A 15,987-nucleotide genomic window follows, 5' to 3' on the forward strand; every position below is an offset into this window, starting at 1 on the left:
CCCACACTCTCCTTTGGCAGATTCTCAGTAGCCTTTGCTGCCTGCTAGGGGTAGGCCCTTCCCTTTGCCTTCCTTTCACCCTGACCTTGACCCCTGGGCCGCCAGACCCCACCGAGGGCCAGTGCCACAGGGATAAGCTGGGAATGACCCACTCCAGTCCTGCCCCCTTTCCTGTCGCTACACCAGGATAGCCCCAGCACTGGCAAACTTTGAGGCCTCTGGGCTCTTCGACCTGCTGCTGCACCCTTGGGGCTTCTGCAGCCTATACAGCTCCCCTTTACTCCAAACACTGTCTCCCCTAAATAGGATGTGAACCCCTTGGGAGCAGGGCTTGGCACATGGTAAGTAATCAATAAATGTTTTTTTGTTTCTCCATCCATCCGTCTCTGACCCTCCATTTGTAGGAGCAGTTCTCCAAGGCCCAAGGTCTTCCACGGAAGCGGACAACAGCCTTCCTTCCCTGGCGGGGGCTCACGCACATCCTTACCTTGAAGGCGGCCTCAATGTGCAGCACCACAGGTACGGGGGAGCGCTCAATTTTACACAGCAGCTCCTGGCTTGTCACTCCAGGAACACCACCAGTGAAATTCAATTCAAATTCACCCTTTTCATTAGGGTCTAGGAAAGGAAAAGACCACAAAGTCACTAGCGACATGAATTCTGGAGTGCTCTAGTTCAGGGACCAGAAGCGAGCCCCAATGAGCGTGCTTCCGCCAGCCCCACCTTGAGGACTGCTCCCGGCTTTGCCACTGGCCCTTTGCTGCCCGCCACATTGGAGCCACCTGTCCTGAGCGTCCACCTCAAACCCCAAGAGCCTCTGAGGCGGGCACGCCTTCTGCTTGTGCCTCGGATGCCATTCCCTGCCATCTTCCTCTGGCACCTAGTTTCTGCCACTGGTTACACAGTGAGGCCCCCCCCATCCTTCCCCAAGCCTCCTCTGCCACCCCGTCAGCATGCTGTCTGTCTGTCTCTATCTCTCCCCACCACTCTCTGTGTTTCTCCCCCCTCCCTTTTCACTCATTCTCTCTCTCTCCCTCTTTGCATTTTCAGAGCCAAGCTCCTTCCTCTTCCTCATCCCCCACTCTGCTCCCTTACCACCAGGCTTCTAACCACCCCTCTCTGCTGAAAGTCCCCCCGCCCCCGACCATCCCGAGCCCGGCTGGGTCACCATTCATGCCCTCCAAGGCTGTCTGCTCAGCCCTCTCCTCCTTTCAGTCTCCACTCCCGCTCCATCACACCATACCGCCTATTCCAATGGGTTCAACAACCCCCAGGTGGACGATGCCCCAGCTGACAGGCAGGGCCCCCTCTCCTTCTGACGCCTCCCCCGCGCTCCCGCGCTTCTTCATGGGGAGGGGTCTCCTGTTCTGCCAGGCCCGCCAGTCGGGTGTAGTCCTGTGACTGCTTCCAGAACATCTCCTGCATCTGTCTCTTTCTCTCCATTGACCTCGACTTATCAGATCCCCCCTCCCACCTCCAGGTTCTTTTTCTAGGTTGTCTTCTTCTCCCGTTAGACTGGGGGCCCCTTGAGGGCAGGGGGTGTCTTTTGCCTTTTTTTTATATCCCCAGGGCTTAGCACTGTGCCTAGAACACAGTAGGTGCTTAATAGATGCTTAAGCTAAACTGGCCTAGTGTTGTTCGCCACACTCAACATTCTCTCTCTCACTCTGGCACCTCTGTACCCTAGACCAGGAAGGCTTTCTTTCCTTCTGGTCTCTGGCTCTGCCCCAGACCTTCCCCATCACTCAGGACTGATTTCTATCTGCAGGACCATCTAAGATCCTTGAAGTCAGGAACCGTCCCACTTTTGTGTCCATATCCCCAGGGTCCAGCATGGTGTCTGTCTAGCACGTACCATGGGGTTAGTAAATGCTTGTTGATTGAATAATGTTCTTTCTCTCTCAAATTTCCCAATATTTCCTCATCGAGGCACCCGGTGCATCCCCCAGGAGGGCAGGGGGGCTTTGCTGTGTGGTTCCCTCTCCAGTGCCCCCCACTTGGGGCCTCTCACATACTCAGGGGGGCCTTATCGCCATTATGTTGTGGACCCAGCGTGGCTGCTACAAAGCCACATTACCTATGACCCCCGTGTATGGCTCCACCTCAACGATGTGGCAGTCACTTATCTTCTCCCATGTGTACCGAATAGCAGATTTGCTGTTGTTCCACATCTAACAGACAAGGAAACCTGAAGCTTGGCTTGGGAAAGTACGTTCTGGTCTCAGTCCAGGTCCCAGCCCCCAGGAAACCATGTGCTTCCCAAACCCAAGTCCTCAGTGTCTCCCTGTGGACATCCTCCAGAGGGGTCCTCAGGCTGGGGACAGAGTCTCTCTCAGGATGGCCCCAAGGCCGGCTCCATTGTGAAACCAACGATCAAAAGGGCAATGGGTGAGAGCTGGTGCTGACAGGACATCTGAGGCTGGGGCAGGGAGGGCAGCAAGAGCTGGGGTCTGGTCCCCTAGGGCCCCATCAGGCACACGGTGGAGCCGAGACCCTGGGGGCTTTGGGGTAAAGGTTGGCCCTCAGGAGGAGCCGGTGGAAGAGGTACCATCCCACCCACCCCAGAGCACCAAGACAAGAGAGAAGGTCCCACCTTGAAGTCTTTCTTCACGTTGACTCCGATGTAGTTTTCTCCAGGAATGATAATGGCGTACGGTTCCAGGAGAATCTGGAAGGGTTCCACGGAGCCTTTCACCTCGATTTCCAGGGCAATGATGTCATCCATGGCATACGGTAATTCACATATATTCTCATTTTCTAGACTGTACAGAAACAGGCACAGCCCATGAACCAACTCGACCACAGGAGCCCTGTGCACAGATGCTCCTAGTCTGGACGCCGCTTCTAGCTTAACATTTCCCTTGAGTTTTTCTTTAGTGCTAAATGTTCCTCTCTTAATCCCACTGCTGAGTGTGTAGCGGACGTAGAGGAAGCTCCCACAGACTCAGAGACGGCCAGAGAAGCTCCTTCGGTGGCAGCAGAGAACTGGAAACAACAGCAGCTCCCATCGCCCGGGAGCCAGACCCTCCAATCACGGCAGACAAAGAAAACGGAACAACCCTACGCCATGAGAGACAATGCCCAGGAAGACTTCTGAACAGTTTAGGAAGATGTGTGGGAACTGAGCTGCGGGAAGTCCGCAGGACCAGGAAAACAAGGGACACAAGGTCACCACCGACCGCAAGAACAGCAGCAAGGAAGCTGCTAGGAACCAAGCCTCTCCCCGGAGAAGAGGCGGGAAGTGAAGTGCCCCTCATTCCCTCTGGGAGTGGGGGTTCCGAGGCTTGGGGTGGGGGAGCGGGAGGGCATCATTCAGGAAGGACCCGGGCAGGATGAGACGCACTGTGGAGCTGTCACCTGGTCCAATGAAACCCTGTGACCCAGAGACAGCACAACTAGGTCTACGGGCCAAAGAAATCAAAGACAGAGGAAAAGGACTATACGTACTAAAACAGTTATAGTAATTCTTTTGTGGTGGAAAAGAATTAGAAACTAAGCGAGTGACCATCAACTGGGGAGTGGCTGAGTAAGTTATGGTATGTACATGTAATGTGCTCTAAGAAACGATAAAGGGGAAGGGAAGGAAGCAAGCATTTACGAAGTACCTGCTCTGTGCCACGCGCTGTGCTAAGTGCTTTGGAAAGGTTACCTCATTTGATGCTCACAACAGCCCTGGGAAGGAGGCACTGTTATGGTCTCTCTTTCACAGTCGAGGAAATCGGGGCAGACAGAGGTTACATGACTTGCCCAAGGTCACACAGCTAGCACGTGTCTGAGGATGGATTTGAACCCAGGTCTTCCTGACTCCAGACCCAGCCTCTATCCTCTGTCCCACCAGCTCTAGGGGATGGTTTCAGAGGAACCTGGGAAGACTTGTATGAGCTGATGTAAAGTGAACTGGACAGGGTGAGGGGAACAATTTATACAAAGACAACAACCTTGTAAAGACGATTTTGAGAGATTTTAGAATTCTGATCAACAAAGTGACCAAGCACAAAGCCAGAGGACTTTATTTATTCACTTTTTTTTGGCTAGGCAATGGGATTAAGTGACTTGCCCAGGGTCACACAGCTAGTAAGTGTTATGTGTCTGAGGCCAGATTTGAACTCAGGTCCTCCTGAATCCAGGGCCACCAAGCTGCCCTCAGAGGACTTTATAATGAAACATGCTACGCGCCTTCAGAAAAACAGGTTGGGGAAGAGTGGGGGCTGAAGCTTGTGTTGTCAGGGGTTGCGGTAATTTTTACTTGAGTACACATGTTTCCGCTAGGTTTTGTTTTTCTTACTTTCTCATTTGTGGGGAGAAGAGAAGAAAGAGGTGAAATAGAAAGAATTTAGACCGGAAACTAAAATGAAAGTGAATCTTAAAAAAAACAAACAGTTAACATTGACAGCTACTCAGTGGGGAACCCCATGCTCACTGGGAGGACTGTGGACACCCTGATGGGCAGAAGTGCTGAATAAATAACCGGGTACCCAAGAGTCACTGACTGACTATTCAAACAATCAATCAGTCAACGTTTATTAAGCACCTACTATGTGTCAGGCACTGTGCTAAAGCTCAAGGCTACAAAAGGAGGCAAAAAACAGTCCCTTACAATCTAATAGAATGGAGCTTACAATCTAATAGGAGAGACAGCATACAAAGAGATAGATAGATAGAGATAGACACAGAGAGAGAGAGAAATAGACAGAGGTAGATATAAAGAGACAGAGATATTGAAAGAGATAAAGAGATAGAGATATAGAGAGATAGAGAGACAGAGAGAGATAGAGATAGAGAGACAGAGAGAGAGATAGCTATCTAGACAGACAGACAGACAGACAGGTATGCTGCTTATCTGTAACTATAACCAGAATAAATAGGAAACAGTTAACAGTGGGAAGGCTCTAGAATTAAGAGAGGCTGGGGATGGCTTCCAGCAAAAGATGTTGGGACTTAGAAGAAGCCAGCTCGGTGAGGAGGCAGAGCCGAGGAGGGACGGCATTGCAGGGGAGGGTGGAAGAGCCCAGAGAAAATCCCAGAGACGACGGCGTCTTGTTCATGGAACAGCCAGGAGGTCAGTGTCACTGGATTGAAGAGGACGTGTTGGCGAGTGAGGTGTGAGAAGACTGGAAAGGTGGAAGGGGGCTGGATTATGAGGGGCTTTGAATGCCAAACAGCATTTTGTATTTGCCCCTGGACACAACAGAAAGCCACTGGAGTTAACTGAGTAGGGGGGTGACATGATCAGAACTATGCTTTAGGAAAATCACTTTGGTAGCCGAATGGAGGATAGACTAGCATGGGGAGAGACTGAGGCAGGCAGACGGGACCTCCCAGCAGCTACTGCCATAGTCCAGGGGTGAAGTGATGAGGGTCTGCACCAGGGTGGGGGCAGAGTCACAGGAGAGAAGGCGGCGTGTTCAAGACATGCTGCAGAGATGAAACTGACAGGTCTTGGCAACAGATTGGGGTGTGTGTGTGAGTATGTGAGTGTGAGTGTGTGTGAGTGTTTGTGTCTGTGTGTGTGAGTGTGTGTGTTTGTGAGTGTGAGTTGTGAGTGTATGTGTGCGTGCGTGAGTGTGAGTGGGAGTGTGTGAGTGTGTGAGTGTGTGCATGTGAGTTTGTGTGTGAGAGTGTGTGTGTGAGTGTGTGACTATGTGAGTGTGAGTGTGTGTGAGCGTTTGTGTCTGTGTGTGTGAGTGTGTTTGTGAGTGTGTGAGTTGTGAGTGTGAGTGTGTGTGAGTATGAGTGTGTGCGTGTGTGCATGTGAGCTTGTGTGTGTGTGAGTGAGCGTGAGTGTGTTTGTGAGTGTGTGTGAGTGTGTGTTTGTGAGTGTGTGTGAGTGTGTGCATGTGAGTTTGTGTGTGAGAGTGTGTGAGTGTGTGTGTGTGAGAGTGTGAGTGTGAGTATGAGTGTGAGCATGTGTGTGTTTGTGTGTGGGTGTGTTTGAGTGTGTGTGTGAGAGTGAGCGTGTGTTTGAGTGTGTGTGTGAGCGTGTGCGTGTGTGTGCATGTGTGAGTGAGTGTGTATGAGTGTGAGTGAGTGCGTGTGTGTGAGTGTGTGTTTGTGAGTGTGTGTGTGTGAGAGAGAGAGAGAGAGATAGAGACAGAGAGAGAGAAGTGCAGGATGACTTTCAGGGCGTAAGCCTCAGGGACTGGAAGGATGGGGGTGCCCTCAACAGTAACAGGGAAGGTAGGAGAGAGGGAGGGTTTAGGGGAAAAGAGAATGAGTTCTGTTTGGAAGAACTGGACCTTTGTTTACTGCAGTTATGCACAGTATTAACAACACAGCTCACTGGTGGAACTGGTCGCCTGAGGCTTTCTCCACGAAGGACTCCAACCAGGGACGGGCTCCTCCCCAGCCAGGCAAGCCCCTACACTGTCGGGGAAGCTGCAGCTGCATTTGTCTTCCTGTCTGTGTTTGAGTGTGACTGGCTGACATAAGGGAGAAGAGAAAACCCAGGAAATCCTCCTAAGGTATCAGTGCTTCCTAGGGCAATACTGAACCCTTGGAGAATTGTTCTTCCTTCAAGCGGGGCTCCTGGTTCTTGGGAGAGGGCTGGAAGGGTTACTGAACCCTTCCTGGTGGGGGTGGGGCTCTGGTCCAAGCCAGGGAAGGGGGCCATTTTCAAAGGCCCCCTTGGAGAAGCCTGGAAACCCGGGACCTTCTCAGTCTTAAAGAGCGGGAGACTAAAAATTAAAGCAAAATTAGCCATATACACATACACATACATCCATACATATACATATATACATGTATACATACATATATATATCCCAGAATTTGACCTAAATAGGGGATTTTCCTTTGGGTGCACTAATTTCATTTATATCTTTCTTTGATTCTGTTTTGTCACATTATCTGTTTGTTAACTTTTTCTTGGGTCTTGGTTAACTGAAAAAAAAATTTGTTTTTCCCTTCAAAAAGAATCTCTGTCTCTCTCTCTGATTCTGGCCAAGTCAGAGAGGCAGACAAAATACAGATAAGAGGGAGTCTTTCTTTTATGGATTTTTGAGCTAATTTGAGACTAAATTTATGACTGAACTGTAAGTTCTCTACTGTGAATTTCTAAACTATAGTTTGAATGTTTTTATAAATGCCAAAATGTTTTAGTGAGTTTTAACTCTCTCTAGAATTTGAAGACAAAAAAAGGAGAATTAAACACTGAAAGTTACAAGGAAAATAACACTTAGATCTCTTCTTATTCTTTGCCTGGAGAGTGGCAGACATTGTTTAACGGCTAAGAGAGGAAGGTCATTTCACTGACGAGAAGGAAGCCTGTTTCAAAGTGGTATCAATGAAGTTTCAAAGTGAAGGAAAAAACAGGCTGCAGCTTACCTTTTAAATAGATGTGACACCCAGGAGCTGCCTGCTATCATTAACTCTTTCCCGGTTCCCAAAAAAGAGAAGTTTGTGTAAATCAGAGAAGAACAAAAAAGTAACAAGTTTTATTAGAACATCTCATTAGACACTTGGGAGTTTGACTAAGTAAAGTTAAGTATTAATTCATTTTGAGGGAAGCTATTGAATGTGTGTGTTTTGCAAGTAGAAATTTTGCTGTAAGTTATATTAGACTCCCCATTTAGGTACAGATATTAATTGGAATAGATTTTTGAACAACTTGTCAAGAAGAAAAGGAGACTCCTACTTACTTTTATACGAGATTACACACAAGTGCTGGGTAGGATTTGGGGCTAGATCCATCCAAACCATGTGATGCAGAAATTAACTCTGCTTTTGTTAATCAGTCCCTGCCAGGAATCAAATCTATGTTTTCTGCCTTAGGTGGCACGGAAAGGGTACAGATGAACGCAGACGCATCACCATAGCTGCACGTGACAGAAAGAACAAAGGAAGGAGAAATCTGAACCAATACCTCCTCTCCACCCTGCTCCCAGGGGAGTTATATACCTGAGAGCTACTACGACCACAGGTTAAAGACAGAGAAGTCAGGACTTTTGGGAGCCAAGATGGAGGAGTAAGCAGTAAATCGCTGCAACTCTCTTTTATTCACCTTCAAACAACCATAAAATAGCGCCCCAACAGAACCAGCAAAAAGACTGGGTGAAACAGTCTTTGAGCCCAAGAAACTTGGAGGATTGACAAGAAAGGTCCATCTCATTCAGGTAAAAGGAGAGCGCAGTCCAGGATGGGAGCAGCAAGACCCATCTCAGCAAACCAGCAGGAGATCCTGAGCCCCAGTGTGGCGGAGCAGGCAAACACCAACACAAGGGCCCCTCCGTGCCTCAGCATAGCCAGGGGAATAGGCAGACTCCAGCTTAAGAACCTCCAAGTACTTCAGCATAGCCCTGGGCAAACAGGCAACCTCCAGGCCAGACCTCCACAGGCTTCAGCACAGCCCCGGGCAAACAGGCAGATGCCAACCCCACTGGTGCCTAAGCAAACAGGCAATCACCAAGGCCAGCTCCCCCCACAAGCTTCAGTGCAGTCCCAGGGAAACATAGAAATATCCCACCAGCCTCAGCACATACCAGACACCAGCACTGGGACCCCGGGTCAGCACCAGCCAAGCTGCCAGACCCCTACAGCTCCCAGCAGTGCCAGTCACCCCCCACTCCACCCCCTCAGTGCAGCACCAGACATGAGTAGGCCTCAGGGTAATATCAGTGCAGCACCAGGTAAACAGCCAGGGCCTGCAGTCCCTGGCACAAGAAGCCTGAGACAGTGCCCCTTCTACCCTGGAAGCTCAAATTTAAAAGACAGGAAAAAGGCCAAAAAAGATGAACAAGAAACAACAAAAAAGAATCCAACTACAGAGAATTATTATGGTGACAGGGAAGATAAAGACACAAGCTCAGAAGAGGACAACAATGTGAAAACAGCCATGGGCAAAACCCTAAAGGAAAACGAGAAGTGGTCTCAAGTCTAGAAATACCTTATGGAGGGGCTCAGAAAAGGGCTTAAAAGTCATATAAGAGAGGTGGAAGAAAAATTGGGAAAAGAGATGAGAGTGATGCAAGAGAATTATGAAAAAAGAGTCAACAGCTTGGAAAAAGAAGACAACTGCTTAAAAAGTAGAATTGGTCAAATGGAAAAGGAGATGCAGAAATCCAGTGAAGAAAACAACTCCTTAAACTGTACAACTGGCCAAACAGAAAAGGAGGTGCAAAAGCTAACTGAGGAAAACAACTTCTTAAAAGTCAGAATTGGGCAAGTGGAAGCTGAAGACTCTATGAGAGATCAAGAGTCAATCAAACAAATTCAAAAGAATGAAAAAAATATAAGAAAATGTACACCACCTCATGGGAAAAACAACTGACCTGGAAAATAGATCCAAGAGAGATAATGTCAGAATCACTGGACTCTCTGAAATCCATAATCAGAAGGAGGACCTGGACAGCATCTTTCAAGAAATTAGCAAGGAAAACTGCCCTGATATACTGGAACCCGAGGCAAAGCAGGCGCTGAAAGAATCCGCCAATCACCTCAGGAAAGAGATCCCAAAATAAAAACTCTGAGGAACATTAGAGTCAAAATGCTGAACTATCAGGTCAAGGAAAAAATACTGCAAGTATCCAGAAAGAAACAAGTCAAATATTAGGGAGGAGAACAGTCAGGATCACACAGGACTTAGCAGCTGTAACATGAAGAGATCAGAGGTCGTGGAACATGATATTCCTGAAGGCAAAGGAGCTAGGACCACAGCCAAGAACCACTTACCCAGTAAAATTAAGCATGATACATCAAGGGAAAAAATAGTCATTCAACCAAATAGAAGGGTTTCAAGCTTTCATAAAGAGAAGACCAGAATTAAACCAAAAATTTGATCTCCAATATCAAGTCCCAAGAGAAGCATCCACAGGTAAAAAGGAAAAGAAAACATAAGGGATTCAACAGAGCTGAACTGTTTACATCTCTACATGGAAATAGACTTGTAATTCTTTAAAACTGTATCACTAATAGTACAGCTAGAAGGAATATACATAGATAGAGGATATGGGTATAAGGTGAATTTGAGAGAATGACATTAAAAATAATTAAGGGATGAGAAAGAAGAGCACACTGAGTGCAGAAAGAACAGAGAGGTAGAATGAGGTAAATTATTTCACATGAAGGGTGCAAAAGACCTATTTTTTTTTATTAATTTATTTTTAGTTTTCAACAATCACTGCCATACGCTTCTGGATTTTAAATTTTTCTCCCCCTACCTCCCCAAGATGGTGTGCAATCTGATACAGGCTCTACATATACATTCCCATTAAACATATTTTCACAGTAGTCATGTTGTAAGAAAGAATTAGAACCAATAGGAGGAACCACCAGAAAGAGGAAACAAAACAAAACAAACAAACAAACAAACAAAAAAGAGCAAATAGTATGCTTCGGATCTGCATTCATACTCCATGGTTCTTTCTTTGGATGTGGATAGCATTTTCCATCATGAGACTTTTGGAGATGTCTTACATCCCTGCATTGCTGAGAAGGGCTAAGTCTATCAGAGTTAGTCATCACATAATGTGGCTGTTACTGTGTATAATGTTCTCTTGGCTCTGCTCACTTCACTCGGCATCAGTCCATACAAGTCTTTCCAGGTCTTTCTGAAGTCTGCCTGCTCCTCATTTCTTATAGCACAACAGTATTCCATCACATTCATATACCACAACTTGTTCAGTCATTCCCCAATTGATGGGCATCCCCTCTATTTCCAATTCCCATAAAAGACATTATAGTGGAGGGAAAGATGGGAGGGTGGGAGACGGGTATTGCTTAAACCTTACTGTCATCAGTATTGGGTCAGAGAGGGAATAATATACACAATCAGTTTAATATAGAAATCTATCTTATACAACAGGAAGGTAGGAGGGGAGGAGATTAAATAAAGGTGGAGTGAGGGACTGTCAGAAGGGAGGACAGATCGGGGAGGTGGTAGAAGCAAAACACTGTCGAAGAGGGAAAGGTCGAAAGGAGAGAGAGGACAAAGGGGAGAGAAAAAAGGATGGAGGGAAATACACAGTAATCATAACTGTTCATGTGAATGGGATGAATTCTCCCATAAAATGGAAGAGGAGAGCAGAGTGTGGATCAAAAACCAGAAACCCAAGGGCAGCTAGGTGGCACAGTGGATAGAGCACTGGCCCTGAAGTCAGGAGGACATGAGTTCAAATCCAGCCTCAGACCAAACACATGACACTTACTAGCTGTGTGACTCTGGGCAAGTCACTTAACCCCAATTGCCTAAAAAAAATAAATTAAAAAACATTAAAAAAAAACCAGAATCCACAATTTTTCATAATAATATAGCACCCAAATTCTTGAAGTAGAAGTTAAATGAGTTACAGGTTGACAACCAAACAAGAGATAGATGGCAATACCAAATGTAAAATAGATAATTTTGATTATATTAAATTAAAAAGCTTTTGCACAAACAAAACCAATGCAATCAAGATTAGAAGGAAAGCAGGAAGCTGGGAAACAATCTTTACAGCCAGTATGTCTGATAAAGGCTTCATTTCTCAACTATATAGAGAACTGAGTCGAATTTATAAGAATACAAGTCATTCCCCAATTGATAAATGGTCAAAGAATATGAACAAAGTTTTCAGATGAAGAAATTAAAGCTATTTATAAGCATATGAAGAAATGCTCTAAATCACTATTGATCAAAGAAATGCAAATTAAAATGACTCTGAGGTACTACCTCACACCTATCAGATTGGCAAACATGACAAAACAGGAAAATGATAAATGTTGGAGAAGATGCGGGAAACTTGGAACACCAATGCATTGTTGGTAGAGTTGTGAACTGATCCAACCATTCTGGAGAGCAATTTGGAACTATGCCCAAAGAGCTACAAAACTGTGCATACCCAGCAATGCCACTGCGAGGTCTATATCCCAAAGAGATAACAAAAAAAAATAAAGGGAAAAGGACCCACATGTGCAAATATATTTATCGCAGCCTTTTTATGGTGGCAAAATATTGGAAATTGAGGGGATGCCCATCCATTGGGGAATGGCTGAACAAGTTGGGGTATATGAATGTAATAGAATACTATTGTTCTATATGAAATGACGAGCAGGCGGACTTCAGAGAAACCAGGAAAGACTTGTATGGTCTGATGCGGAGTGAAGCGAGCAGATTAGGGTTAGGGTGCCTGGCGCATAGTGGGGACTCTATAAATGCTTATTCCTCAGGCTCTTGGCGCCTTCTGCCCAGACCCTGCAGGTGCCTCCTGACTGGCCTCCCTTCTCCTGACTGCCTTCCAAAGTTTGGCCATTTCACTCCCCTGCCCAGGAAGTCCCAGGGGCTCCCTCTTGACACTGGGTTTTATGAAAGACAAGCTCCACTGTTTGACTTCTAAAAGCTAGCACTGGCCTCCCCTTCCGAACTTTTTGCATGTGACTCTTTAAGATCCACTGGCTCTTCTCTGTCCACAATCCTCTATCTTTTGCCCAGGCTGTGCTCCATGTCCATGATACCATCTCTACTCACTTCTGCCACACATAATACCTAGCTTCCATCCAAATACAAAAAGTGGAAATTCCTACACCTTTACCAAGCAATGTTACCTGTTTAATCAGAAAAAGATGATTTTCATAAAAGCATAACAACAAGTTGATTTCTTATGGCCGGTATAAGTTGCGGAAGCAAAGTTTTACAAGAAACCTCCCTGAATTTTGAATCTCTTTCTGGTTCTGCATAAAATGTAAGTGGGAAAATTAAAGGGTCACAAACCAAGGCTTAGCTTGGAGATTCAGGCAAGCCCAGGACACTTTGAGATTCCATTCACACTTAGGCCTCCTCAGGCAGGGTCAGATGTGAGGGCTGTCAGTGGCCACCATCACCCTAACACAGAGCCAGTGCTAGGCTCTGGAAAACATGACTGATCCCCCCCAAACCCGCACTATGGCTGCATTGAATGAGAGGACCACCTTGGCCATTCCATCAGCCAATGCTGCCCCTGCCTAACCGAAGCAGGGGCAGTCTCGCTGTGGGGCCCTGTCCGTGACAGGATGAAATCTGAACTGCCCCAGAAACACATAGAAGCGGCAGAGATTTGGTCAGGCCACAACTGCTCCCAGAGACAGCCTCCAAGTCCGGCCATGGGCAGAGCCCAGATCACCCCCCACCCTCAGGGCCAGCAGCTCGTGGAAGCTGGCAGGGCCATGAGCACAAGCAGGCCTCCTCCCAAGAGCAAAAATTGGCAGGTGTTGGTTTTCAGGCCCCTACAATGGCTAAGGAAAAGAAGAGCAAAGTCTCCTGAACCCCCCCACTGGGGCGAGGGACGCTCTCCGCTTACCCAATGGGGACTGGGACCTCTTCCAGCACAATCTGGATCACACTGTGGTAGTTTTTCAGCTGGAAGACAAAAGGTGTCCAGATGAGCCCCTGTCCTCTCCCTGTGGGTCTTGGGGAGCTGGGGAGGGGGGAAGGACACATCTCTCCACTAAGGATCTCTGGAACGAGGAAAGGAATTGCCCTGAGGGCCCATCGAGTCCAGGCCTCTGGTTTGAGAGAGGAAGAAATGGAGGAAGCCCAGATGGGGAGGGGGGGGAAGACTTCAGCTGCCTTTCTCATAAGCTTCCTGTGAGGATCAAACAAAATTATCCATGTGCAAAAGTCTTGTAACCAAAAAATGCTACATAAATATAGTATATAGTATATAGTATATATAGTAAATGTATATAGTATATAAATATAGACTATTAGGAGTGACATTGTTAGAAATAATAAAGTCCCCAAACAGTCAAAATCCACTAAAATGATTTCTGTCTCCTGCTTTCCCCTCATCTCCTCCTAAAACAGTAAGTGGCAGCCCAAGGAGAGAAGCAGAGAATCCCAGACTTGGAAGGCCTCCTGAGGTCGTGAGGTCGCCAGGGTAACAGGAAGGCAGCTGGCCCCTTCTCTGCCAGGCCAGGCTCCGGCTGCCCACTTTACTTTCTACCCACAGACCACACATCGTCTTTCCCTCAACGTCATTAGACAAAATTTCAGTCAGCCTTCATGGCACTCCCTGAAGTGTGGACACGCCACGCTCTCCGTTTTACCTGCTCGGGAGAAAAGCTCAGGATGAATTCATGGTCGGCATGAGGCTGAAGGCTGCCCTTCCCGGGAGTGACGTAGAAGGCGGTCTCGGAGTCAGGGTAGTACTTGATGTCCTTAGACCTCCAGATTTCTCCCAGCATCAGTGGCAGTAGATTGGGCTTCACGATCTGCCAGTGAAAGGGCAGGGCCACGTGCCTGCAGCAAAGCAAAGACCTTGTGAAGCCACAAGATAGGGATCAGGGTGGCCTTTGTCCTTGCCTAGGGCTAGTTAAGTCTCCTCTGACAGCAGGAGCCCTGGGGGGCTGGCGAGGAGGATCTCGACTCTCCTCATCATGGGGGTCTCATCCAAAGGACCATGGGGCCTGGATCCCCAATTTTTACAGCGAAAATGGGGAACAAGTAGGCAAGGGGATCTGAGGCCCCACTAAGGTGGCCCACCCACTGCAGGGCCACGAAGCCTGCTCTAAATGCAGCTTCCCAACCCTTCCTGGAGGTCTTACCCCCACCATCCTGGGACTGAGGAACCTGCTGAAGGCCACCCGGGACTTAGTGCGTGGCAAACACAAGGAGGGATTCTAAGTCATGACTTCCAAAGCTCATGCTTCCACATCATGAGACATCTCCTATCCCATCACATGTGTCCATCTCCACCAATACCAGCAAAAATGCCCTGCTTCCCCAGGAAATACCACTGAGCCAGGCCCTGGCAGGGTCACTTCTTGGGAAAGCCCACCTGGCAAGACCTATCAAAGCAAACTTCCTCGCAGGTCCCCACCCCAAAGCCAAGCCAGGCGAGGACCACTCACGTCAGGTTTCTTACAACGAGGTGTTTTGAGGTGGTGGTCTGGATATTTTGGGACCCAAAGCGAATGAAGTGCTGAGCAGTCAGGTCTGTGAGCTCCCCCGGCTCAGGATGGCTGGCTTCACCAGACACATAGAGGAGCTCCAGGGCAGCCAGCTGACCAGTTCCTGGGAAAACAGGCTCGTGACGTCACAGACATTCGTCCACCTGGAGCAGGGGCACGGGGATCTGTGTGGGGCTCCACCCCACCTCCACCCCGCCAGTCCGAACATCTTCATTCTGGCTCCTCCTGGGGCAGTCAGCCGGCTTGTGCTCAAGGAGTGAAAACTCACTCCGAGTTGATCAGAGCCAGAACATAATTGGGTAGATGCAACACCAAAACCACACCCAACTTTATCCACATATACCAACAACCCACATAATAAATTTTCATGCCAAAAGAAGTGATTTTTGGATTATCTGCCGTTGGCTGCAGGTAAGTAAATGATAAATCACATGCACGTTTAACACTAGTGGTGACTATTGACATTTAGTAGATTAACGGATTCCTGTTGGATGACTGCTTTCACCTGGCAAACTAGCATCTAATAATGGGAAAAGGTTAGAAGAGAATTGGAAAGTTCAGGTGACTGGTGCCTCCCAGAAGCAGACGAGTCTAAGAAGCTGGATTTTAACCGGGGTGGGGAACGATAAAGAATGAAAGCCTGAGATCCAATGGCTTAAAATCCAGGAAGTCTGGAAACGGCCTGTGAAACGGCTCTGTTTGTGTTCCTGCTGAAGCCGATCGACCTCTGTGTGGAAGGCAAGTCCTACACCCCTGTATGAGAAGGCAGAAGGACCCCCTTGCAGTCAATCTTCCTAGAGAGGCCAGAGCCTGGGGAGAAAGAAATGGTCTGAGAGCAGCACTATTCATTAAGGGCTCACTAGGTGCCAGAGCCTCCGATGGGCACCAGACACTTACAACTGGTATTGAGAAGACAAGAGGGAGAAACGTGTGTCACCCAAGAGAGGCCTGAAGTAGTGATGTGATGTAAGGGTGATGAACAAAGTGAACCAAGATTTCAGTGCAAAAGAAGAAAATATGAGTTCTCTGACACCACTGATGCTTGGCAGTATGGGATTCATGCTGTCATGGAAGCTGAGAACTCGTACAGAAGGACAAGAGATAAGAGCAGCCAGGCTGACAGGATAC

General features: G+C 47.7%; 1 protein-coding gene across 1 annotated transcript in view; it reads right to left on the bottom strand.

Annotated features, from left to right (window-relative positions):
• DLEC1 (DLEC1 cilia and flagella associated protein) overlaps nt 1-15,987 on the bottom strand; it is a 77,117-nt gene that overhangs the window by 35,017 nt on the left and 26,113 nt on the right. Inside the window, exons 13-18 of the mRNA XM_027835915.1 lie at nt 14,800-14,962; nt 13,996-14,188; nt 13,248-13,306; nt 2,594-2,762; nt 2,078-2,171; nt 488-618 (exon numbers count right to left, since the gene is read on the bottom strand). Coding sequence (XP_027691716.1) covers nt 488-618; nt 2,078-2,171; nt 2,594-2,762; nt 13,248-13,306; nt 13,996-14,188; nt 14,800-14,962 — 809 coding nt within the window. The remainder of the gene's footprint in view (nt 1-487; nt 619-2,077; nt 2,172-2,593; nt 2,763-13,247; nt 13,307-13,995; nt 14,189-14,799; nt 14,963-15,987) is intronic.

Source organism: Vombatus ursinus, unplaced genomic scaffold (genome assembly GCF_900497805.2).
Source record: "Vombatus ursinus unplaced genomic scaffold, bare-nosed wombat genome assembly UNPS02014817.1, whole genome shotgun sequence".
In the NCBI taxonomy this organism is placed as follows: Eukaryota; Metazoa; Chordata; class Mammalia; order Diprotodontia; family Vombatidae; genus Vombatus; species Vombatus ursinus.